At 44.1% G+C, this 23,517-nt stretch overlaps 2 protein-coding genes across 5 annotated transcripts in view; one reads left to right on the forward strand and one right to left on the reverse strand.

The window, feature by feature from the left end:
* Positions 1-1,781: 1,781 nt before the first annotated feature.
* LOC123769171 (uncharacterized) lies at positions 1,782-9,333 on the reverse strand. The gene is made up of 6 exons (XM_045760169.2): positions 9,232-9,333; positions 7,533-7,730; positions 6,655-6,756; positions 5,688-5,935; positions 3,181-3,276; positions 1,782-1,952 (listed from the first exon to the last, which is right to left on the reverse strand). Exons 1-6 carry the CDS (start codon positions 9,236-9,238, stop codon positions 1,782-1,784), a joined length of 822 nt encoding a protein of 273 aa, XP_045616125.2. The 5' UTR covers positions 9,239-9,333.
* The window catches only part of LOC123769170 (MOXD1 homolog 1), a 69,507-nt gene continuing 52,631 nt past the window's right edge, over positions 6,642-23,517 (forward strand). For 2 of the 4 annotated variants that reach the window (XM_069309893.1, XM_045760168.2), the window contains exons 1-12: positions 13,080-13,199; positions 13,540-13,731; positions 14,235-14,342; positions 14,462-14,611; positions 15,153-15,323; positions 16,119-16,205; positions 18,345-18,540; positions 19,692-19,796; positions 20,325-20,488; positions 20,647-20,764; positions 20,950-21,071; positions 21,641-21,789. In XM_069309893.1, the coding sequence (XP_069165994.1) occupies positions 13,543-13,731; positions 14,235-14,342; positions 14,462-14,611; positions 15,153-15,323; positions 16,119-16,205; positions 18,345-18,540; positions 19,692-19,796; positions 20,325-20,488; positions 20,647-20,764; positions 20,950-21,071; positions 21,641-21,789 (1,559 nt within the window). In that variant the 5' untranslated portion in view covers positions 13,080-13,199; positions 13,540-13,542. Of the gene's footprint in view, positions 6,793-9,360; positions 9,380-13,079; positions 13,200-13,539; positions 13,732-14,234; positions 14,343-14,461; positions 14,612-15,152; positions 15,324-16,118; positions 16,206-18,344; positions 18,541-19,691; positions 19,797-20,324; positions 20,489-20,646; positions 20,765-20,949; positions 21,072-21,640; positions 21,790-23,517 lie in introns of those variants that run through there. The other 2 variants (XM_069309891.1, XM_069309892.1) reach the window with 2 other exon arrangements.

Consider the following 23,517-nt stretch of genomic DNA (forward strand, 5'->3'; position numbering starts at 1 on the left):
AAAAACGTTTATCCGAGAAAATCCACAGTAGGGTGGGATGAGGCTTTGAACCCATGTGCTGGGGTATTTCCAGGTGCACGCGGAAGATGACTACGCTAGGAGTAGTCAACAACAGAATAGTCAACAGAATTGCAACTTGGGGTACTATTGCACCTTCGACGATTCCCGAGGCGTCTTGTGTAAACTCAAGGGTCATATTTCCGATAGGTATCGTATTAAAAAAAAACTGCGGGTGAATTTGGGCAAAATTTAATTTTGCCCAAATTTTGGGCAAAATTTTTTGCCCGCCGTTAATTTTCATATTTTCGGTATAAAAAATCGTAATGGAAAACTCTAAGTATATGTAATCACTCTGAATTCCGCTCAAAAATAACCCTTAAGTGTCATATTTCCGATAGGCATCGTATTTTGAAAGCTGCAAGTCAATTTGGGCAAAATATGAGCAATTGCAGATTTCACTGATTTGTATATTTTCGGTATAAAAAGTCGTAATTTAAAACTCAAAATATGTGGAATCATCCTGAATTCCGCTCAAAAATAACGCTCGAAAATCATGAGAAAATTTCACAGAATTCCTGTGGATTTTCTGAATGATATACCATGATAATTGTATTTATTTATTTATTTATTTATATGTAAAAGAGTTCTTACATTCTTGTACATGTGATAATGTGATTTCTCTGTGTATAGACAGAGGGGCGTCAGAGGTAGAACTACTGGTGGACAGAGCCAGAGTGCATTAGGGGGGTGGAGGGGAATTGTGTGAAATCCCGGTTCAGCTTCAATTGAAACCTAGTGATTTCCTCGAAGGTGAAGTAGGCTGCAAATGGCCAAGACTCTCACCACAGCAGTAGTAACATATTAATATCTTAAGAATAGCAGACGTCTATAAGGCTTCAGTGAAATCGTAACAGCAACTATTAAGGCTTCCATAAGCCTTCGTGGCTTTAATAGAGATTTGCGCATTTTTTTCAAAACTTAAATCATAAGAGGCTTCAACATCTTCGAGTACTTGATGAGACTAAGTCCTGACACGTGTAGCGCGATTTTCAGCCAACATTCAAATCTGATGGTCATCGTGAGGCAGCTCTTCACATGTAGCGAAATATAAAGCGCTTGAAATTAAGCATTGGGTGAACAATTCAATTTCTTTATTATGCACCCCATACCCATCCCGTGGGCGATGGTGTAAAGGGTTACAGAGGCACATATAATCTGTTCAGGAACTGAGTTTAGCTAACTAAGTGAAATCTTTAGAAGCTAGTTACACACAGTTGTTTAGACTGGCATTAGTGCGAAGGTAATTAACAGCTTTATTTCCAATCATTAGTGCACCAAATGGTTTGGTTAGTCTGATTACATGACTGGTCAGTTACGTTATCAAATTACTCCAGGTGGAGTGATGTAGAGGTGTAGAGTCTTCAGTAGAGGCTCCGGGAGGTGTAGAGTCTTCAGTAGAGGTTCCAGGAGGTGTAGAGTCTTCACTAGAGGCTCCAGGAGGTGTAGAGTCTTCAGTAGAGGCTCCGGGAGGTGTAAAGCCTCAGTAGAAGTTCCAGGAGGTGTAGAGCCCTCAGTAGAGGCTCCAAGAGGTGTAGAGCCTTCAATAGAGGCTCCAGGAGATGTAGAGCCCTCAGTAGAGGCTCCAGGAGGTGTAGAACCTTCAATAGAGGCTCCAGGAGGTGTAGAACCTTCAATAGAGGCTCCAGGAGGTGTAGAACCTTCAATAGAGGCTTTAGGGGGTGTAGGTCGTCAGTAGAGGGGCCCCCATGAGGCTTAGATCTTCAGTCGTAGTAGAGGCAGCACTTGAGGGCAGGAGGCAAGGTATAGTCGAGCCACTCCAGAGAGATGGCCATCATGTGTGGCGGACACTGCAGGCGGGTAAGTACGCCAGTTGTCACGCCGGGCACCCAGCCACTCGTCTCTCCGGGGATCAAGCACCTACTCGTGTCCACCTGTCAAGGGAAGGAGGAGAAGTCAAGATGAACGGTCAAGAAGGTCTCTCTCTCTCTCTCTTAAGTAATTATCAAAGACGGCGCCAAGCCGGGAAGGCTATGTTAGCACCGCGCGGTCTCTCAAAGCTGTTTGTAAGTTCTAAATTGTGAGCAGGAAAGAGAACTTGCGTTCCTTTTTGTTTACTTTTGATGTGTGACCATTTAAGACTCTGTGGGCTCCCTGTAGAGCCATATGGTGACCATAGAAGACTCTATGGGCCCCTGTAGAGCCATGTAGTGAACATAGAAGACTCTATGGGCCCCTGTAGAGCCATGTAGTGAACATAGAAGACTCTATGGCCCCCTGTAGAGCCATGTAGTGACCATAGAAGACTCTATGGCCCCCTTTAGAGCCATGCAGTGATCATAGAAGACTATGGCCCCCTGTAGAGCCATGTAGTGAACATAGAAGACTCTATGGCCCCCCTGTAGAGCCATGTAATGACCATAGAAGACTATAGGCCCCCTGTAGAGCCATGTAGTGAACATAGAAGACTCTATGGGCCCCTGTAGAGCCATGTAGTGACCATAGAAGACTCTATGGCCCCCTGTAGAGCCATGTCGTGACCATAGAAGACTCTATGGCCCCCTGTAGAGCCATGTCGTGATCATAGAAGACTCTATGGCCCCCTGAAGAGCCATGTAGTGATCATAGAAGACTATGGCCCTCTGTAGTGACCATAGAAGACTCTATGGCCCCCTGTAGTGACCATAGAAGACTTTATGGCCCCCTGTAGTGACCATAGAAGACTCTATGGCCCCCTGTAGTGACCATAGAAGACTCTATGGCCCCCTGTAGAGCCCTCAGTAGAGGCTCCAGGAGCCTGTGGATAGTGACTCACACAGAGGTGGGGGGGGGGGGGGAGTAAGGAACCCATGTATAGGGCTACGGTACCCGGGCATCGCAATAGACACACAGAGAGGGGAGGGGGAGTAAGGAACCCATGTATAGGGCTACGGTACCCGGGCATCGCAATAGACACACAGAGAGGGGAGGGGGTGTAAGGAACCCATGTATAGGGCTACGGTACCCGGGCATCGCAATAGACACACAGAGAGGGGAGGGGGAGTAAGGAACCCATGTATAGGGCTACGGTACCCGGGCATCGCAATAGACACACAGAGAGGGGAGGGGGAGTAAGGAACCCATGTATAGGGCTACGGTACCCGGGCATCGCAATAGACTCACCTTCTGCGTCGACACTATCCCAATAGTCTGGTAGCGGTAGTTAGTTGGCTGAAAGAAGATCTGATTGTCGCACCACACAGCTGTCATCAAGAAGAACTGGCGAGGGAGAATGAGAAATGAGGGAGAGTCCTGTGCTAATGAGACAACAACAATTTCAACAATTTCAACAACAACACTAATAATAATAACATTAATTATAACTACTAGAAACTCATGTCATATATTAGACTCGAGATACAGTGGTCTCACACTGAGGTCTTGGAGGGACTCGTTCTCCACAATTAAGGTCTTGGCAGGGCTAGTCCTCCACAATTAAGGTCTTGGAGGAGCTCGTCCTCCACAGTTAAGGTCTTGGAGGGGCTCGTCCTCCACAGTTAAGGTCTTAGAGAGGGGCTCGTCCTCCACAGTTAAGGTCTTAGAGAGGGGCTCGTCCTCCACAGTTAAGGTCTTAGAGAGGGGCTCGTCCTCCACAGTTAATGTCTTGGAGGACGAGACTATCCGTAAGCTATATAAGCCACGGCGAGAGACTCTTAAATATAATGGTGTTAATTTGGATCATCGGAGAGTGACACTTGGGCCTCGAATATTACAAGCCCGCATGATGACCGAACCACACATGTCAGAAAACAAAGGAACTACGACGTTTCTGGTTACGTCGTCGTTCGGTCGTTCTGGTTACGCCGTCCTGGGGCCAGATTCACGAAAGCACTTACGCAAACACTTACGAACCTGTACATCTTTTCTCAATTTTTGGCGGCTTTGTTTACAATTATTAAACAGTTAATGAGCTCCGAAGCACCAGGAGGCTGTTTATAACAATAACAACAGTTGAATGGGAAGTTTTCATGCTTGTAAACTGTTTAATAAATGTAACCAAAGCCGTCAAAGATTGAGGAAAGATGTACACGTTCGTAAGTGTTTGCGTAAGTGCTTTCGTGAATCTGGCCCCTGGACCATTATCACCACGACACAAGGTCGTATGGTGTATCAGTGTGTTGTAATACACAGTATCCTTACACTGTGTATTACAATACAGTGTGTAGGAAATACTTGAAAAAACTATCGTCTTTTATTTGCTGATGTAATGGATTTTTTCTGGAACTCACGCTAGTCAGGTTTTATGTCTAAACTCAAGGACTGATTATAAGATTTAGTGTCCAGTTTAATGTCTAGACTCTAGCACCCATAAGGATCTTGGGCCTGATGTCACGTCTTTACGTTTCTAAGACAATATACAGGTCAGGTGTGTTATGCTGGAAATTAGTGAACTGTGGAAGCCTTCTTACTAAGAGCTTATGTAAGAACCTGGGGGCCAGATTCACGAAAGCACTTACGCAAGCACTTACGAACGTGTACATCTTTCCTCAATCTTTGACGGCTTTGGTTACATTTATTAAACAGTTTACAAGCATGAAAACTTCCCAATCAACTGTTGTTATTGTTATAAACAGCCTCCTGGTGCTTCGGAGCTCATTAACTGTTTAATAATTGTAAACAAAGCCGCCAAAGATTGAGAAAAGATGTACAGGATCGTAAGTGCTTTTGTGAATCTGGCCCCTGACCCACTTTCCATTCTATAAACCTGTGTAATAATTTCTTATGTTCCTGGGTAGTGTTATTTTCTGATAGCTTATATCTCCAAGGTGCCTAAAGGCTGAGGGGACTTATGGAACATTGTGTCACAGCTTGAGGTAAGGTGAAGGCAGTCTTCAGGGACCTTGAAGACGTCTTCCCGACGTCTTCAAGGTCGGGAAGGTCTTAGAGGGGCTCGTGACACCTCAGACACCAATTGCCTCAGACACCTTGCCTCAGACACCAATTCAATGGTGTCTGAGGCACCAATTCAGTGGTGCCTCAGACACCATTGAATTGGTGTCTGAGGCAAGCTTCCCTAAGCTGTCTGAGGCAATGGTTCAAGCAAAGGTTGAGGGTAATAATAGCCATTTTTTATACATGAGTAACATAAGTAATCGGAAAATAACACTTACCATCCCAGGAATAAGAATTGTTTTACACTGTGTAATTCCGTCATTAATCCAAATTCTGAATCATTTCCACATTATCCTGTAGATAAATTAATTAAACTCTGATCAGCCTCCTCGCTTCCTTCCCGAAATCATACCTGGACCTACTTCCCTTACCTCTCTTCCTTAAAATAATCATGACCCACTTTTCCTTACAGGCCTTTCTTTCATTGTCTAACGACAAAATATGCTTTAAGGTCAAGGGGCAAGATTCACGAAAGCACTTACGCAAACACTTACGAACGTGTACATCTTTCCTCAATCTTAGACGGCTTTGATTACATTTATTCAACAGTTTACAAGCATGAAAAATTCCCATTCAACTGTTGTTCTTGTTATAAACAGCCTCCTGGTGCTTCGGAGCTCATTAACTGTGTAATAATTGAAAACAAAACCGGCAAAGAGTGAGAAAAAATGTACAAGTTCGTAAGTGTTTGCGTAAGTGCTTTCGTGAATCTGGCCCAAGACCCTCTCGCCACCTACCCACTTGAGGCCCTTGTCGTTGCAGCTGGTGGTCTGATGGACACACCCCACAGTGTAGTCCAGAGTGAGGCCGGGCGGGTGTGTACACACCAGGTAGTCCAGCTCCGTCAAGGTGGAGGCAGAGGCCACACCCACCACGACGCCCCCGGGCCTGGGGCACTCTAGGAGCCAGTGGTCGATACCTGCAGGCTGTGTTCCATAGCACGTCGAGCAGGGGTACTGCAGGACCACCGAAGACCGCTCTATATCTGAGCACCACCAGGGGGGAACACAGAGAGACTCTATGTTAGCGTTAGAATACACACATCTAGATGTTTATTGTCACTTGAGACAGAACCCTTCAGAATGTTGTCAACTTGTTCAATTGTGAAGTTGTTGAAATTTACCTGTGCTCAATTTTGAAGTTGCCAATGACTCAGTAACTCTTCTGCCTGGGTAACTCTTTCATTATACTATGATTGGATGAAGTATCAGGGAAAATTATTTTGATTCAGTCAACGTTAATGAAAAAATTACCATATCTATATCTATAAAATATAATATTCCGATCTCCCTATGACACTATCCATATATTCATAGATCACAGTGGAAAGTTGCAAGAGCGTAACTGCAAGTGTTTGGCGGCCAGGGGCCAGATTCACGAAGCAGTTACGGCAAGTACTTACGAACGTGTACATCTTTCCTCAATCTTTAACGGCTTTGGTTACATTTATTAAACAGTTTACAAGCATGAAAACTTCCCAATCAACTGTTGTTATTGTTATAAACAGCCTCCTGGTGCTTCGGAGCTCATTAACTGTTTAATAATTGTAAACAAAGCCGTCAAAGATTGAGGAAAGATGTTCACGTTCGTAAGTACTTGCATAACTGCTTCGTGAATCTAGCCCCAGGGCATTAGTCAAGAAAGATGGCGTCTTACCTGGGCCACTGAGGATGACTGTGTTAGTCAAGAAAGATGGCGTCTTACCTGGGACATAGATGGAGGAAGTAGGATCGGCCACGACCTGCCTGAGAGAGGAGAGCAGCTGACAGGAGGTGCCCATCCAGTTGACACCAAGACAGCTCGGGTCTGGGGACATGACACAGACTCTCAAAATCCGCCCAAGTGAGTAAGACAATGCATACAATATCTACAACTTGTTATATATAAAAAAACCTGCCTATTTATAATCATATGAACCCCCCAACAAGTCGTTAAACCATTGAATTGGTTACAGTGATTGCTTTTAATTTAAATTCGTCGGGTTGTACTGGAAGGGTCGTTACCACTTAGTCACTGCTGCCAAGCAACGTTTGGTAATAAACAATTATTGAAAGCTGTAAATTATATAAATGATGAGGCAAAAACATTATGTTGACCTCATGTGTGTGTGGAATATTGTAGTCTTCGCTGACTAGGTTACCACTTCCTCCCATGTGGCATGTTGGGATGTTCCTCCATCCCAGGAGAGGGCTTGATGGGACGTCTTTTCCCTACTTGCAGGGATTGCCATCCCTCCTAGGGGGGTGTGTCGGGCTGTCCCTTCCCCCAGGGGTTTGTTGGGCTCTCCCTTCCTCCCAGAAGGCATGCTGGAATGTCCATCTCAGGAGGCTTGCTGGGATATCCCAGCTAAGGTATCCCAGCTTATCAGGTATGTCTCAAACACCCTGGAAGGACGTTTGAGTCTTCAAGCAATTGTTCGCCATTAGTCAGTAGATCTTTGTTTTCAATCGTTTTCAATCATATAAATGCCTTTAGCGGGATATTTCGTTCTTCTCGACGTGGTGGACAGACAGACAGACAGACAGACGCCCAAGTCAACTCGTGGACCTCTGTCAGAACAATCAAGTACGTGTCACACTCACTGGCCAGACAGGCGCCGACGCAGAAGGTGAGGGTAGGGCAAGGGAAGGAGGCGCTGACGTTGAGGCATCGCGTGCCCGATTCGCCCAGGACGAAGGATTCCATCTGGCCGCCCTCCACCAACAAGACAGCCATCGCCGCCGCCAACACACACGCCACCACGGCCCGCTGCTGGCCCGCACGAACCCTCGCCACCATAGCTGTAACATACAAGGCATTATATGCAGGCGAGGAGTCACAATAACGTGGCTAAAATTATGTTGACCAGACCACACACTAGATGGTGAAGGGACGACGACGTTTCGGTTCGTCCTGTACCATTTTCAAGTCGATCGACTTGAGAATGGTCCCGGACGGACCGAAACGTCGTCGTCCCTTCACCCTCTTAGTGTGTGGTCTGGTCAAGGCATTAAATCTAAACATTATGGAAACAAGGACACAAACGCATGGAAATATTGGCATACTTAGAGGAAAAAAACTAAAAAAATATACTTAAAAAAATATAAAAAAAAATATAAATATTTAAAAAAATATAATTAAACAAAAATTGAGTTTCATTTTTTCAATCTATTAGAATTGGTGTACCAGGTGACTTTATTGTTGTTCTGACTTCTCGATGGGTAGTGTCCAGTCTTGGGGTGGGACTCTTGCTGGTTTCAGTTGAATTGGGAGGCAATGTTGGGGTGTGGGCGGAGATGTGTGAATGAGCAGGGACTTGGGGGGGGGGGTATCATTGGGGCAGTGAGCTGGAGTACCGTTGGTAACTTGTCTCAGGTTCTGGCGTACCTTTGGTACCTGTTGTCTCAGGTACTGGAGTACCTTTGGTATCTGTTTTCTCGCTCTCCGGCGAGATCCGCCTTCAAACTCAACAAAACGAATCAAAATTGGCAGAAACACCCAAAGGACAGAAACGACAAATGTCAATAAAATAGGAAGACTGAAATGGTGAAGTGTCGCTTCTAAATGTTGAACCTGAAAGATTAGAACCTACTTGGGAATGCAGCCTGTCTTCCAAACAAAGACCCAAAAGTGATTCCATGCATCCGCCAAACCCCCTATTTATGAATGAAAACGGTCTACACACGACTCACAACTAATGACGTGAATTACGAATTACGAGGCACTCTTGAGGTTATCTTGAGATGATTTCGGGGCTTTAGTGTCCCCGCGGCCCGGTCCTCGACCAGGCCTCCACCCCCAGGAAGCAGCCCGTGACAGCTGACTAACACCCAGGTACCTATTTACTGCTAGGTAACAGGGGCATTTAGGGTGAAAGAAACTTTGCCCATTTGTTTCTGCCTCGTGCGGGAATCGAACCCGCGCCACAGAATTACGAGTCCTGCGCGCTATCCACCAGGCTACGAGGCCCCTTGTTCGAAACGTTCAGGAACGTTCGAACAGTTCAGGAACAAGTGCTTCACTGACGAATTTTGTTCGAATCACACCGCTATAAAGGCCTCACCCACGTACTACAAATACAAATAATCGCCAACAGAACCTAAACACCTAACCTATGCCTATAAATGCACAATATGCTAATATATTATAATATTAATTTATATATGAGGAAATTCCAGTTTGGAATGAACAGTATGTACAACTTTATGAATGCGTCTGTGGGGTCGACCGCTGGATGTAACGGACTTGAGTCGAGGACGGGTTGTGGGAATGACCTGAAGCCTCACCTGGAGCCACATTTACCTGTCATTACCGGGGCAGTTGGTGTATAGAGCGAGCGCGAGGTACCGCGGTAGCTGAGGAAGGAATCACGTGTGTCCGCGAGTTAGTGCAGCGAGCGTATGACGCCACCTCGAGCGTTTCTTGTTTTTGAAAGGAACATCGACCCACGGTGAGGTATAATTTTTTGTCTATGGCCGTTTACCTGTTCAATCCAGCCACAACTGCATGTATTGATTTGTATAAATCACTTAAAAATTAAGTTTTAAAATCTAAGTCTAAATCTTGATCATATCGTATATAGTTATAATAAATATATTATTATACTTACATTCCACCCGTCGGGGCGCGCCCCCACCCGTCGGCGCGCATTCTTACCCATCGGCGCGCGTCCTCACCAGTCGGCTCCAGGAAATGTAGGTCTTCAGTTGAGGCTCCAGGAGGTGTAGAGTCTTCAGTAGAGGCTCCAGGAGGTGTAGAGTCTTCAGTAGAGGCTCCAGAAGGTGTAGAGTCTTCAGTAGAGGCTCCAGGAAGTGTAGAGTCTTCAGTAGAGGCTCCAGTAGGTGTAGAGTCTTCAGTAGAGGCTCCAGAAGGTGTAGAGCCTTATAGTAGAGGCTCCAGGAGGTGTAGAGCCCTCAGTAGAGGCTCTAGCACGTGTAGGTCTTCAGTAGAGGCAAAAATGTTCTCAACGATAACTTGTCGTGACCTGTGAAATCACACAATTGCCGTGTGACTTAAGAAGAAAAAAATACAAGTTCGTGCTAACCGAGTCAGTTTTGCCACATATTAATATCAATGTTGATACTCGAGGAGTTATTTTCTCATAAAAAGTTGATGTTAAAGACTGAATAATGTACAACGCCTTGTGAGGTTTATAGAGTAATAAGAGTCCTCCCCTAGTACGGTTGAGCCAGTCCGCTTGCCCTGCCCCCACGACGCATGCCAGCCGCTCGGTTTAATATGTAAAGAAAATCTTAACAAAATGCATTGAGCAGCTGTGAATATATCATGAGCACAGACAGGTAGTTCAGTTAAAAGACGATTTATCATGTTTTGTGGCTCGCATGAGGAAGCGCTGGAGTGACTCGTGTGAGGTAGCTTGACTCACAACACCTGGTGTGTGAAGCAGCTTGCTTGACTCACCACACCTGGTGTGTGAGGCAGCTTGACTCACAGCACCTGTTGTGTGAGGTAGCTTGACTCACAGCACCTGTTGTGTGATACAGCTTGCTTGACTCACAGCACCTGGTGTGTGAGGCAGCTTGACTCACAACACCTGGTGTGTGAGGCAGCTTGACTCACAGCACCTGGTGTGTGAGGCAGCTTGACTCACAGCACCTGGTGTGTGAGGCAGCTTGACTCACAGCACCTGGTGTGTGAGGCAGCTTGACTCACAGCACCTGGTGTGTGAGGCAGCTTGACTCACAGCACCTGGTGTGTGAGGCAGCTTGACTCACAACACCTGGTGTGTGAGGCAGCTTGACTCACAGCACCTGCTGTGTGAAGCAGCCTGACTCACAAAGCATGTCTTATTGCTTTAGTGGTCAGGATACTACACCTTGGATTCTGACGTTTTTATAACCCACACTCAAAAATGGAATTTACTACAATATGGTAAAATGGAATACCAACGTGTGAATGAGATCATATATATATATATATATATATATATATATATATATATATATATATATATATACCTGTATATATATTGCGTTCGTGCCTCGCAGGAGTAGGCTAATAGGCCTACTGTAGTTTACTTTATTCACAAATGTCATTTGAAATTGAAATATTAAGATATAAATACACACAAAGGGATGAGGTGTTTATGTAGTTAATCATACAGAGACTTAAATCTACAATAAATACATTAACTTAGATTATTTCTCCACAAAATATATCCTCTTCATTTTCTCACAAATTTCTCAAGTCTTGGGACCACTCCCAAATATTAAAGCTCCTTTGCTTCGTTTTGTATCTATATAAAAATGTTCAAGTCAATGTTGAAAGAGCATTTAATTAATCAGCTGCACGTAGACAGAGCAACTCCTCTCCTGTTGATTGTCTCAGCGTGAAACAATTTATGTCCTATGATCTGGTACACGGCGTCTGTATTCATGGCCTCAGACATTCACTATGGCTGTCATCAGATGAATGAATAACTGTCTCTTATTCATTTAATCACTGTCTAATAAATTTATAACTGAAGCCGGGGCAGGGCTATATATATATATGTCCTTGTATGCATGGCTACCATTCGCAAATGCTAGGCTGCCTGATGCATATTATGTACGCTAGGCTGCCTGATGCATATTATGTATGCTAGGCTGTGTGATGAATGCTGTTGTCATTATATTCATCCTATAGGGTCCAGAACCCCCCATAGTTACCTATTACTAGTTCAGAGACTGGAAAGTATTTACACGTGCGGTATATACAACACTCCCCGATAGGAAGAAAACCCGCTGGGTTGTTCATCCTGTCACTTGTACCCAGACACAGCTGGGACTTGCTTATGACTGTTTCATGTAAACAGCTCCTTAAACAAGAAGATTTAACATTTATCAACCCTTAAAAACTTACGTTATCTTGCGGGTGCAAAATGGGGGAATCTTTTGAGAACAGCATTTATATATGACAGATAGTATTTTCCTAACTCAAACAATGTGTGGGGTTTACTATGCTACACATATTCTTATGGTAATGTCTCTTAGATGTCCACATTCTCTTGGGTAGTGGTCTAGGCCATGTCCATTACTCACCAAAAATTCTGCAACTCCGCTGCTCAGCTGTTATTTGCTTATTATTCATGTAGAGACAAAAAAAGAGCAAATCTGCAACATTCATAGATGAATAGATCAATGCATAGCAAAGTTTTTTTTAAATTAATGGAATGTGTTGAAGGTAGCGGAAGCCGAGGAAAACGAGGCATATATATATATATATATATATGTATATATATATATGTATATATATATATATATATATATATATATATATATATATATATATATATATATATATATATATATATATATATATATATATATATATATAGTCAGGATTCAACAAGCCCTTACGCAGGTAATTATAAATCTGTACATCTCTCAATCTTTGGCGGCTTTGCTTACATATATTAAACAATTATCGAGTATCGAAGCTTCCCAATCAAATGTTATCGTTGTTATAAACATTCTACTTGTGCTTCGGAGCTCATAAACTGTCTAATCACAAATACAACACAAAATAACTCGGCAAAGATCTAGATAAGCTGTACTACAGGTTCATAACGCAAGTACTACAGTACTTGCCTAACTGATTGATGTCCCTAGATCCAGGTCATGACTTGACATCAGTAGATTCACCAGACCGCCACTGACATCACTATAGAGACACCGTGAATGACGTCCTGTAACATATGGCCTTGAGAGTCGCTCAAACAACCTCTCCATTACCTGGAATTATCCTTTGTTGTGTTGCTTTTGTTTGCTGTATCAGCGACAGAAGCCGCCATGACCTTGCAGAGCGCAAATGTTCTCTGGTTCGTCAATGGTCTATTGTTCCTCAATGTTCTGTTGTTCAGCGTAACTGATTCTGGTTTATGTTAGGCTTTGGGGCTTCTCGATGTTCAACTCCTGTATATCCTGGAGCAAGTGAGGGGCTTGGCTTTCCCTAAGACTGTCCATATTCTTTTAAAAAAACAAAAAAATAAACACTTAAAACAATTTAGAGTGTTTTAAGTCTAATTATATATAAAAATGTATGAATCAATGTATATACGAGTGTGTATGTTAGCTGCGAAGAATTACAATTCTTGTCCAAAATGGGAGTAGGAGGACATGACGTATATAGAAAGTCTGTAATAATGAGTAATTGGTGGGTTAGCGTTGTATGTCGGAGGACCAGTCTTTGAGGTCTGCCCGCCTCAGTCTTGAGCAGTCTTACGTAGGGTGAGGACTGTGCTGCCGGCCTGAGCATTCTTATACCTGGGGGTGAGCACTGTGCACCATCTCTTCTTGTACAAACTTCTTGGTATATCTTATATATTTATATTCATATTGAAAATGCATCTGGTGAGTTTAATTCCTTTGTCCAACTATATTAGTTTGCGTGTAAATCTTCTTATCGCGAACTCCACCCTTTATTTTAAACGTGTAAAACATATATAATGTGTTTACAAATAACCTCTATGGCACTCTGTAACGTAAACAATGTCTAGTCGTATTTACAAATGGATTTTCATTTTTTTTTTTTTTAGCATTTAAAAAAAAAAAAAAGATCTTGCATGGGGATTTTATCAAGATGTTATGGAATACCGTTCTTTAACTCCAGAGTATGGGCTCGGCGTCTTGTGTGATGGTGATGGTGATGGTGGTGGTGATGGTGAAAGGCTTGAGTATGGACGCAGAGGCCGCAGGCAGCCTCGTCCCTTTCCAATATACGCGTAGGTCTGTCCTTGATCAGAAGGGCAGGTACGTGGTCATGTGGGCGCCCAGAGAGAAGGATATCATCTTCGAAGTTCAGGTCAGTTTGGAGAAATTTCTTCGAGTGTCTCTTTGACCCGAAGATGTACTACTTCGAGTGTGTGTCTTACCCTAAGACGCGCTACTTCGAGTGTGTCTCACCCTAAGATGCACTACTTCGAGTGTGTGTCTTACCCTAAGGTGCACTACTTCGAGTGTGTCTTACCCTAAGACGCAGTACTTCGAGTGTGTCTTACCCTAAGATGCACTACTTCGAGTGTGTCTTACCCTAAGACGCACTACTTCAAGTGTGACTTACCCTAAGACGCACTACTTCGAGTGTGTCTCACCCTAAGCCGGACTACTTCGAGTGTGTCTTAGAGTGGGGCGTGTCTAAGGGGGCGAGGTGTGAGCGTTTCGGCTCTCTTTCCATGAACTTAAACTGAAGTCTGTATAAAGAGCTCCTGGTGCTAAAATTGAATTATTGTGATTCTACCTGATGGTGAAAATATTGTGTGCGCGTGTTATGATCAATGGCCTGTAAGGCTCATCTTTCTGCTGCAGGTGGCGACGAAGGGGTACGTGGGCCTCGGGTTCTCCTCCAACGGCGGGATGAAGGGCGCCGACATCGTGCTGGGCTGGGTGGACGACTCCGGAAAGGTCTTCCTGCATGTAAGTGTAGTCAGAGAGGCACGCCCTTTGCCTGTGGGTGTAGCCCCACACTACTGCCGGGAAAACGGTGTATGTACACTGTGAATCTTCTATATTAACTCCGGCATACTTGTCGCCAGGACCGGCACGCCACGGGGTACGCGGTACCGGTCATCGACGAGTCCCAGGACGTGACGCTGCTGGGAGGGTACCAGAACGACACCCACACAGTGGTGAGGTTCTCCCGCCCCTGGACCACCTGCGACACTCTCTCAGACCTCCAGCTGGCCGTGAGTCGTCCTCGTCATCATCACACGATCACCCTAGTTCATTATACGGTTTGGGTCCTCTGGTAGGTTAGGATAAGGGCACTTTAGTACGATAGTTTCTTGACGGTGGGGAACCATAGGAGGACGGGCTGGCGAGTCCCTGTCCGTGTTTACCATCTAGTGGACCCACAGGCAGGGCAGGGGGGGGGGGGACTCATGCATTAAACAGCGGGGGGAAGAAGACCCTGTTGAGTTTGACTTTTTTTATCACTTTTTATAGCTATATTACAAAAAAGTAAGACGTGTGTGTTATAACTTACAAATTGAGTACGAAACCCGACTTAACAAATAAAAAAAACGGTGAATCTGAAATGTAACATTTTAAATGAGGGGGGGGAGGACTAAAATATATTCCAACTTAACCCAATATAGGGCTAAGCTAGAAATTACATAGACCTGACTTAAAACTATTTTACAGTAGGATTAGGCTAGGCCTAGAATAGTTAAAGTAGAGTTTTGGGTCCTACTACTACCCTCCTCCTCCTCCTTGCCCTGCCCTCAGGACGAGACGGTGAAGCTGATCTGGGCCTTCTCCTCCGAGGACCCGAAGGACGAGATGACGATGAAGAAACACAGCGAACGAGGGACGAAGAGCGTCCTCTTACAGTCTCCCGAGCTCGTCTTCCCGACCCCTGGGGGGGACGTGAAGGCCTGGGACCTCCTCTCTCCCAACGTGTGTATATGTGCCAAGCTTCTTCCTCTTAAACTTCGGGCTCACCATAGCCCGTGCTACTTGCCCCGCTCCTGTGCCAGGTAAGTTACGGGCTCACCATAGCCCGTGCTACTTGGAACTTGTTCCGAGTAGCTGAATCTATAACAACAACAACTCTTAAGCTTGGGCTGGACGGTAGAGCGATGGTCTCGCTTCATGCAGGTCAGGGCGTTCAATCCCCGACCGTCCAAGTGGTTGGCCACCATTCCTTTCCCCCCGTCCCATCCCAAATCCTTATCCTGACCCCCCTTCCCAGTGTTATACAGTCGCGATGGTTTGGCGCTTTCACCTGATAATTCCCTCTTAAGCTTTAGGATGTCGTCAAAAGTTGGACAATTTTATTTCATTCTGCTTGAAAATTTTCGATGAATTTTTTGAAGTCTTTTTATTGATGTGTTGGCGAGATTCTCATGATATCTTCTGGCTCTCGATTCATGGCATGCAAAGGCTTTGGAAAATAAAATATATCATTTTATTCTTTGTACCTGTTTAAGATTCAGCTACTGGGAACTAAAAGTTCCAAGTAGCACGGGCTATGGTGAGCCCGTAGTGCCTTCTCTTTGTACCTGCCATGTGTGAATTAACTCAAAAATCAACAGATATATATAAATTATTATAATACCGTCCTCTTTACACTGTCGATTGCTTCAAATATTTTGAAAGAGAATAAGTGTAAATTGTTAAGCATGTTCAGGACTCAGTAAAGATATATATTTTTTTTTCGTTTCGTCTTAAGACTTGTTCCACGCACCTCAGGTTAGTCTGCCCAACGACCTGCCGACCCTGTACTGGTGCAGCGTGGTCAAGATCCCGCCCCTCGCCTCCAAAGCCCAAGCCATTGGGGTGAGTATGGATATAAGAATTTTGCACCAAGACTGTAATCTTTTGTTGACCATACCACACACTAGAAGGTGAAGAAAGAAATACATCTCAAAGGGATAGAGTAGCTTAGGCTATTTCTACCCCCCCCCCCCCCGGTCCGTCCTGGACCGTTCTCAATCGACTTGAGAATGGTCCAGGACGGACCGAAACGTCGTCGTCTTTTCACCTTCTAGTGTGCGGTCTGGTCAACATACTTCAGCCACGTTATTGTGACTCATCGCCTGCACTGTAACCTTTTGTTGAATTATCTGCATGTCTCTTGCAAATTGTCTATACAGTATACCTAAGTCATAAAAGTATTTGTGTGTACGTCTGATACCATACTACTTGTGTAAAGTAGGAAATGTATATGTTTATCTCTCAGAATGTTCGGCAAAATGTTTATTGTTTGTGATGTGTGTCTATATATATATATATATATGAACACGTTGCACTGACCGGGGTGAGAATAGCTTGAGCTACCTCATCCCTTTTTGTGTATTTTACCTCAATAAACATATTTCAATTTCAATTTCAATTCAACTGTTGTAATATAATGACGCCATCTTTCTCAATGGCTTCAAATATGTTGGAGATGAATGAGAGTAAATTGGTTAAACAAGATATCAGCTCTTAGTAAAAATGGTTAAACAAGATATCAGCTCTTAGTAAAAATGGTTAAACAAGATATCAGCCCTTAGTAAAAATGGTTAAACAAGATATCAGCCCTTAGTAAAAATGGTTAAACAAGATATCAGCCCTTAGTAAAAATGGTTAAACAAGATATCAGCCCTTAGTAAAAATGGTTAAACAAAATATCAGCTCTTAGTAAAAATGGTTAAACAAGATATCAGCTCTTAGTAACAATGGTTAAACAAGATATCAGCTCTTAGTAAAAATGGTTAAACAAGATATCAGCCCTTAGTAAAAATGGTTAAACAAGATATCAGCCCTTAGTAAAAATGGTTAAACAAGATATCAGCTCTTAGTAAAAATGGTTAAACAAGATATCAGCTCTTAGTAAAAATGGTTAAACAAGATATCAGCTCTTAGTAAAAATGGTTAAACAAGATATCAGCTCTTAGTAAAAATGGTTAAACAAAATATCAGCTCTTAGTAAAAATGGTTAAACAAGATATCAGCTCTTAGTAAAAATGGTTAAACAAGATATCAGCTCTTAGTAAAAATGGTTAAACAAGATATCAGCTCTTAGTAAAAATGGTTAAACAAGATATCAGCTCTTAGTAAAAATGGTTAAACAAAATATCAGCCCTTAGTAAAAATGGTTAAACAAGATATCAGCTCTTAGTAAAAATGGTTAAACAAGATATCAGCTCTTAGTAAAAATGGTTAAACAAAATATCAGCCCTTAGTAAAAATGGTTAAACAAGATATCAGCTCTTAGTAAAAATGTTTCATACAGACATGAATGAATGAATTTTGTCTTCTTTTATAATTGTAGGCTGCAATTTTGTTTTTGACTGCAGGCTTAACATATTATGATGTTTTTAATTCATTAATTAATCGATAATTATCTAGCATTACGACCCTTGAATTATTTATATACATTCGAAAGATTCTTAAATCAATTTGTGGTCAATGGTTAGCATCAGTGGTCAATGGTTAGCATCAGTGGTCAATGGTTAGCATCAGTGGTCAATGGTTAGCATCAGTGGTCAATGGTTAGCATCAGTGGTCAATGGTTAGCATCAGTGGTCAATGGTTAGCATCAGTGGTCAATGGTTAGCATCAGTGGTCAATGTGTTGTCTCATTGGTCACTGTCTTGCCTCAGTGGTCACTGTCTCGCCTCAGTGGTCACTGTCTTGCCACAGTGATCAATGCCTTGCCTCAGTGATCAATGTCTCGCCTCAGTGATCAATGTCTTGCCTCAGTGATCAATGCCTTGCCTCAGTGATCAATGTCTTGCCACAGTGATCAATGCCTTGCCACAGTGATCAATGAATATATATGCCTCAGTGATCAATGTCTCGCCTCAATGATCAATGTCTCGCCTCAATGATCAATGTCTCGCCTCAGTGATCAATGTCTCGCCTCAATGATCAATGTCTAGCCTCACAAGGTTCACGGGAGATAAGGGGTACGGAAATACATTTTTTCAGGTCATACCACTGATCGAGGAGAAGAACGTGCAGCACGTGCATCACATCCTGGTGTACGAGTGCCACGTGCCTGAGAGTGCCAGGCACTTCGAGAAGTGGGTGGGCGTGCCGGGCCTGCAGTGCTACGGCCCCAACATGCCAGTGTCCTGGACCTACTGTGGCACTCCGGTCTTCACTTGGGGCATCGGTGGGGAAGGTGAGTGCCACCAGTGCCTCGTATTTGGTCCGGTATGGTCCTTAACGGGCGCAATACGGGGTACTATGAAGATTACGGGCTATTCATGCCCGTGCCACCTCTTGGGTGGCTTAATCTTATCAGTCATCAATCAATCTACTATGGAGAGTAAAAGCGAACACATTCGCTTTTTCTTTGCGGTGGTAGGTAGGGTTTGGTGGGTAGCTTGGGTTGATGCGTTTAAGTACCCAAGAGGACGAGTTGTTATACGGCTGGAGCTCTAAGTCAAGATTCAACAAGCATTTACGAAACCTGTACATCTTTCCTTAAGTTTTCAGGTTTAAGAACATAATAATAATAAAATAGAAGGCTTATTAGTCCATTCGAGGCACCTCCTAACCCAAATCTTGCCTATATATTTTTTTTATTCGTCTAGCCTACGCTTGAAACAATCAAGTGAACCCACGGCAATTATGTTACGCAGTAATTTATTCTTTAGTTCAACCACCCTATTTTCAGTGTAATAAATCTCCGTTGAGGTCTGATAAAGACCTTTTGTGCCCTCTGTAATTATTTTTTGCGCTACCGCTCACAGGATGCGTATGGGGTGCACAATAAACTACCCGACAATCAAACCCAATTTCCAAACCATTATTTACCCAGGACCTTCCTGAATGTACACTTAGCCAATTTATATCCACTGTATCGTATTGTATTTTGTGTCGATATATTTATTACATCTTATTAACATCCCGCTTTGTTATGCCCTTTAATCCATCTGTATACTTGAGTCATGTCATGCCGGTCGCCGGTCGGCCGAGCGGACAGCACGCTGGACTTGTGATCCTGTGGTCCTGGGTTCGATCCCAGGCGCCGGCGAGAAACAATGGGCAGAGTTTCTTTCACCCTATGCCCCCCGTTACCTAGCAGTAAAATAGGTACCTGGGTGTTAGTCAGCTGTCACGGGCTGCTTCCTGGGGGTGGAGGCCTGGTCGAGGACCGGGGCTGCGGGGACACTAAAACGCCCCGAAATCATCTCAAGATAACCTCAAGATAGATGCCATACACTGAGTCATGTCATGCCATACACTGCAGTATGTTATACAGACAGACCCGAGTGACTGTGTATAATAAATCCTTAACTTCAAATGTCTTTTTATTTTCGTGTACAGGCGATTTATATCCGGAAAACGTGGGTCTTCCCCTGGGGGAGGAGAACGGAGGAGCCACCTATTTCTTGAAGGAAATTCATTATGACAATCCTGACCTCAAGCAAGGTGAGGAGGGGATGGTGTCTACTTCCCAGTAGTTGATCTTAAAACCATTACGTCCTTACCCCTTCAAATTTGGTATCTTGTGATTATATCAGATTAATCCCTGCACCAGGTCAGGCCCAAACTATACCCATTACAACAGTTCCTGAGGTCATAGCTTGTTCAGGATTGTTCAGGCTATCCTGAGGAGGATATCTAGTTCATAATTATGCAACAATACAGCACTCTGCAATACAATTATTCACTCCATTGCTTCACCTCAATGTTGCAGGTCACTTGCAAGTGCAATGCAATGCTTTGATTGGTGCTCTTAGCCTTTCTCGTTGATTACAGTCTAATTGAACACTTCGTGTATGGTTTGTTCAACTAGCCTGATCTGACGTAACCTAACCTGACTTAACCTAACCAAGCCTAGCCTAACCTATCCTAACCTAACCTAACCTAACTTGACTTAACCTAACCAAGCCTAGCCTAACCTAACGTAGCCTAGCCTATTCTGACATAACCGAAGCTCTTACCACTCCCGTACAGATATCGTGGACGCCTCGGGTCTACGCGTCTTGTATACGGAGACGCCGAGAGAGTACGACGCCGGGGTGTTGACCATTGGCCACTCCATCAGCCCCTTGCTGGTCGTGCCTCCTGGAACACACTGGCTCACTGTGGGCATCTGTCACCCCGACTGTACCCAACAGGTACACCATTCATGCACATGTTCCAACACTTGTATCTACACCTGTACCTCGACATATTCTTTTGTAACGGTGCATGTACCAGCCACATGTACCTCTGTGTGAGCAGCTTCCAGGGGGGACAGATGTTCTAAGCCTGAACCTTTCTGTCCTGGTGCCAGGGGCTGCCTGAAGGTGGAGTGAAGGTGTTCGAGGTGTTGCTTCACTCACACATGCTGGGGTCCAAGATGAAGATCCGTCAGGTTAGGCAGAACCAGGAGCTGCAACCACTCGTGAGAGGTGAGAGAAAGGTCACCCCTTCCCCTCCTCTCTCTCTCTCTCTCTCTCTCTCTCTCTCTCTCTCTCTCTCTCTCTCTCTCTCTCTCTCTCTCTCTCTCTCTCTCTCTCTCTCTCTCTCTCTCTCTCTCTCTCTCTCTCTCATTAACGAAGCCTAAGCCCTATTGATTTCCCCTACCTCCCCACAGACCTGAACTACGACTTCAACTACCAACACTCGCGGTCTGTGAACAACGTCAGTATTCTCCCAGGGGACATACTCATCCTCGAGTGTGAGTACGACTCCACCACCCGCGACTTCACCACCTTCGTGAGTAGCGTTATCTTGCGGTTATCTTGAGATGATTTCGGAGCTTTAGTGTCCCCGCAGCCCGGTCCTCAACGAGGCCTCCACCCCATAGGAGGCAGCCCGTAGCAGCTGTCTAACTCCCAGGTACCTATTTACTGCTAGGTAACAGAGGGCATCAGGGTGAAAGGAACATTTTGCGCGTCACGGAGAGCGTGTGGAGGGCTGGTCTGAGTCTGGCCAGGCTATAGACCCTTGAAAACACGCTAGTTGATTTATGCAACAAATTACCAGGGGGAAAATATTACTGAATATTTAATAATACAATATTATTACCAGGGCGTGGGCTCGCTGGATTGTTTCCGGCGTAGGTTAGACGTATATATATTATCTAAATGAATTTAGGAGCTGTTTCGTATATATATATATATGTGTCTGTATAGGCCTTCTGTAGTTTATTTTAAGACTGTTGTTGTGTGAGTGTCATGTGCCTGCAGATCATCATACAGTGTCATCTGCCTACAGGATCATCATCATACAGTGTCATCTCAAGATATCTTTTCTCTCACTCCCCCCCCCCCCTCCTCCTCCAGGGTGGGTTTGGCACAGAGGAGGAGATGTGCCTGGCCTTCCTGACCTACTACCCTCGGAGCCCGTTAGCTGTGTGCTTCTCTATGCCTCACATCAAGGACATCCTCGAGGGCGTCGGCGTTGACGACACCTATGACAATCGCGTGCAGATGTGAGTTGGAGATTTGGCCCGGTTGCCCTTTTATTTTTTTATCCTGGTGGAAGGGGTGTGTGTGTGTGTGTGTGTGTGTGTGTGTGTGTGTGTGTGTGTGTGTGTGTGTGTGTGTGTGTGTGTGTAATTACCTAAGTGTAGTTACAGGATGAGAGCTACGCTCGTGGTGTCCCGTCTTCCCAGCACTCTTTGTCATATAACGCTTTGAAACTACTGACGGTCTTGGCCTCCACCACTTTCTCACTTAACTTGTTCCAACCGTCTACCACTCTATTTGTGTACTCACCTAGTTACTCACCTAGTTGTGTTTGCGGGGGTTGAGCTCTGGCTCTTTGGTCCCGCCTCTCAACCGTCAATCAACAGGTGTACAGATTCCTGAGCCTATCGGGCTCTATCATATCTACACTTGAAACTGTGTATGGAGTCAGCCTCCACCACATCACCCCCTAATGCATTCCATTTGTCAACCACTCTGATACTAAAAAAGTTCTTTCTAATATCTCTGTGGCTCATTTGGGCACTCAGTTTCCACCTGTGTCCCCTTGTGCGTGTTCCCCTTGTGTTAAATAGACTGTCTTTATCTACCCTATCAATCCCCTTCAGAATCTTGAATGTGGTGATCATGTCCCCCCTAACTCTTCTGTCTTCCAGCGAAGTGAGGTTTAATTCCCGTAGTCTCTCCTCGTAGCTCATACCCCTCAGCTCGGGTACTAGTCTGGTGGCAAACCTTTGAACCTTTTCCAGTTTAGTCTTATCCTTGACTAGATATGGACTCCATGCTGGGGCTGCATACTCCAGGATTGGCCTGACATATGTGGTATACAAAGTTCTGAATGATTCTTTATGGAGAATGTGTGTGGGGGTGGGTGTGTGTGTGTGTGCGTGTTTTGTATAGGGTTTTTGTTGATTTTGTTTAAGTGTGTTCTGTGTTTTTTGCTTGTTTGTTTGTGGTTGCAGTGTTGAGATATGTATGATAGTGTCCTTGCAACCTTACTCTCTCTCTCTCTCTCTCTCTCTCTCTCTCTCTCTCTCTCTCTCTCTCTCTCTCTCTCTCTCTCTCTCTCTCTCTCTCATCCTCGTATCCAGGCTACACAAGTCACAAACCACGCCTTCAGGGTTATATATATATATATATATATATATATATATATATATATATATATATATATATATATATATATATATATATATATATATATATATATTGGATGAGCGATCAATAAATAACACTGCTGAACGACCTATATATAACATTCACCTGATGAGTGTTCATCAAGCATTTACCAGTCCACTTACGAAACCTGTACATCTTGCCTCATTCTCGGTGCCTTATTTTGTGAGATCCAGAGCGTTATAAAAACAAGAACCTCGTATTGTGACTGTTTCCAAGCTCATAAACTGTTTAGGAAATACAGACTTAAGCTGCCATGATGTACAAAAGATGTATAGGTTTCGTAATGGGATGCGTATAGGTTTGATGAATCCTATGGGGCCACTCATCTCCCTGCTGGCGTACGTGTGGACAGTTGTTGTTCTTGTTGTTGTTTAAGATTCGCTACTTGGAACAAAAAGTTCCAAGTAGCACGGGCTATGGTGAGCCCGTAGTGTGGACAGGGCGGAAGCGGTTATTTTCTTGAAGAGTTTCAAAATCAAAAGTATCAAAATTAAGGTTTCTAGATAGTGACTTCATATTTCAAAACTATGTTGTTTTCCCACTCTAATTGCTCG

Source organism: Procambarus clarkii, chromosome 66, assembly GCF_040958095.1.
Source record: "Procambarus clarkii isolate CNS0578487 chromosome 66, FALCON_Pclarkii_2.0, whole genome shotgun sequence".
In the NCBI taxonomy this organism is placed as follows: domain Eukaryota; kingdom Metazoa; phylum Arthropoda; class Malacostraca; order Decapoda; family Cambaridae; genus Procambarus; species Procambarus clarkii.

What these genes read in the sequence shown, in the direction of transcription:
- LOC123769171 (XM_045760169.2), bottom strand. An exon ending in CGTCGGCGCCTGTCTGGCCA is followed by an intron (nt 6,757 to 7,532) that starts GTGAGTGTGACA and finishes TCATGTCCCCAG; the next exon opens with ACCCGAGCTGTCTTGGTGTC. An exon ending in TTCCTCCATCTATGTCCCAG is followed by an intron (nt 5,936 to 6,654) that starts GTAAGACGCCAT and finishes GGTGGTGCTCAG; the next exon opens with ATATAGAGCGGTCTTCGGTG.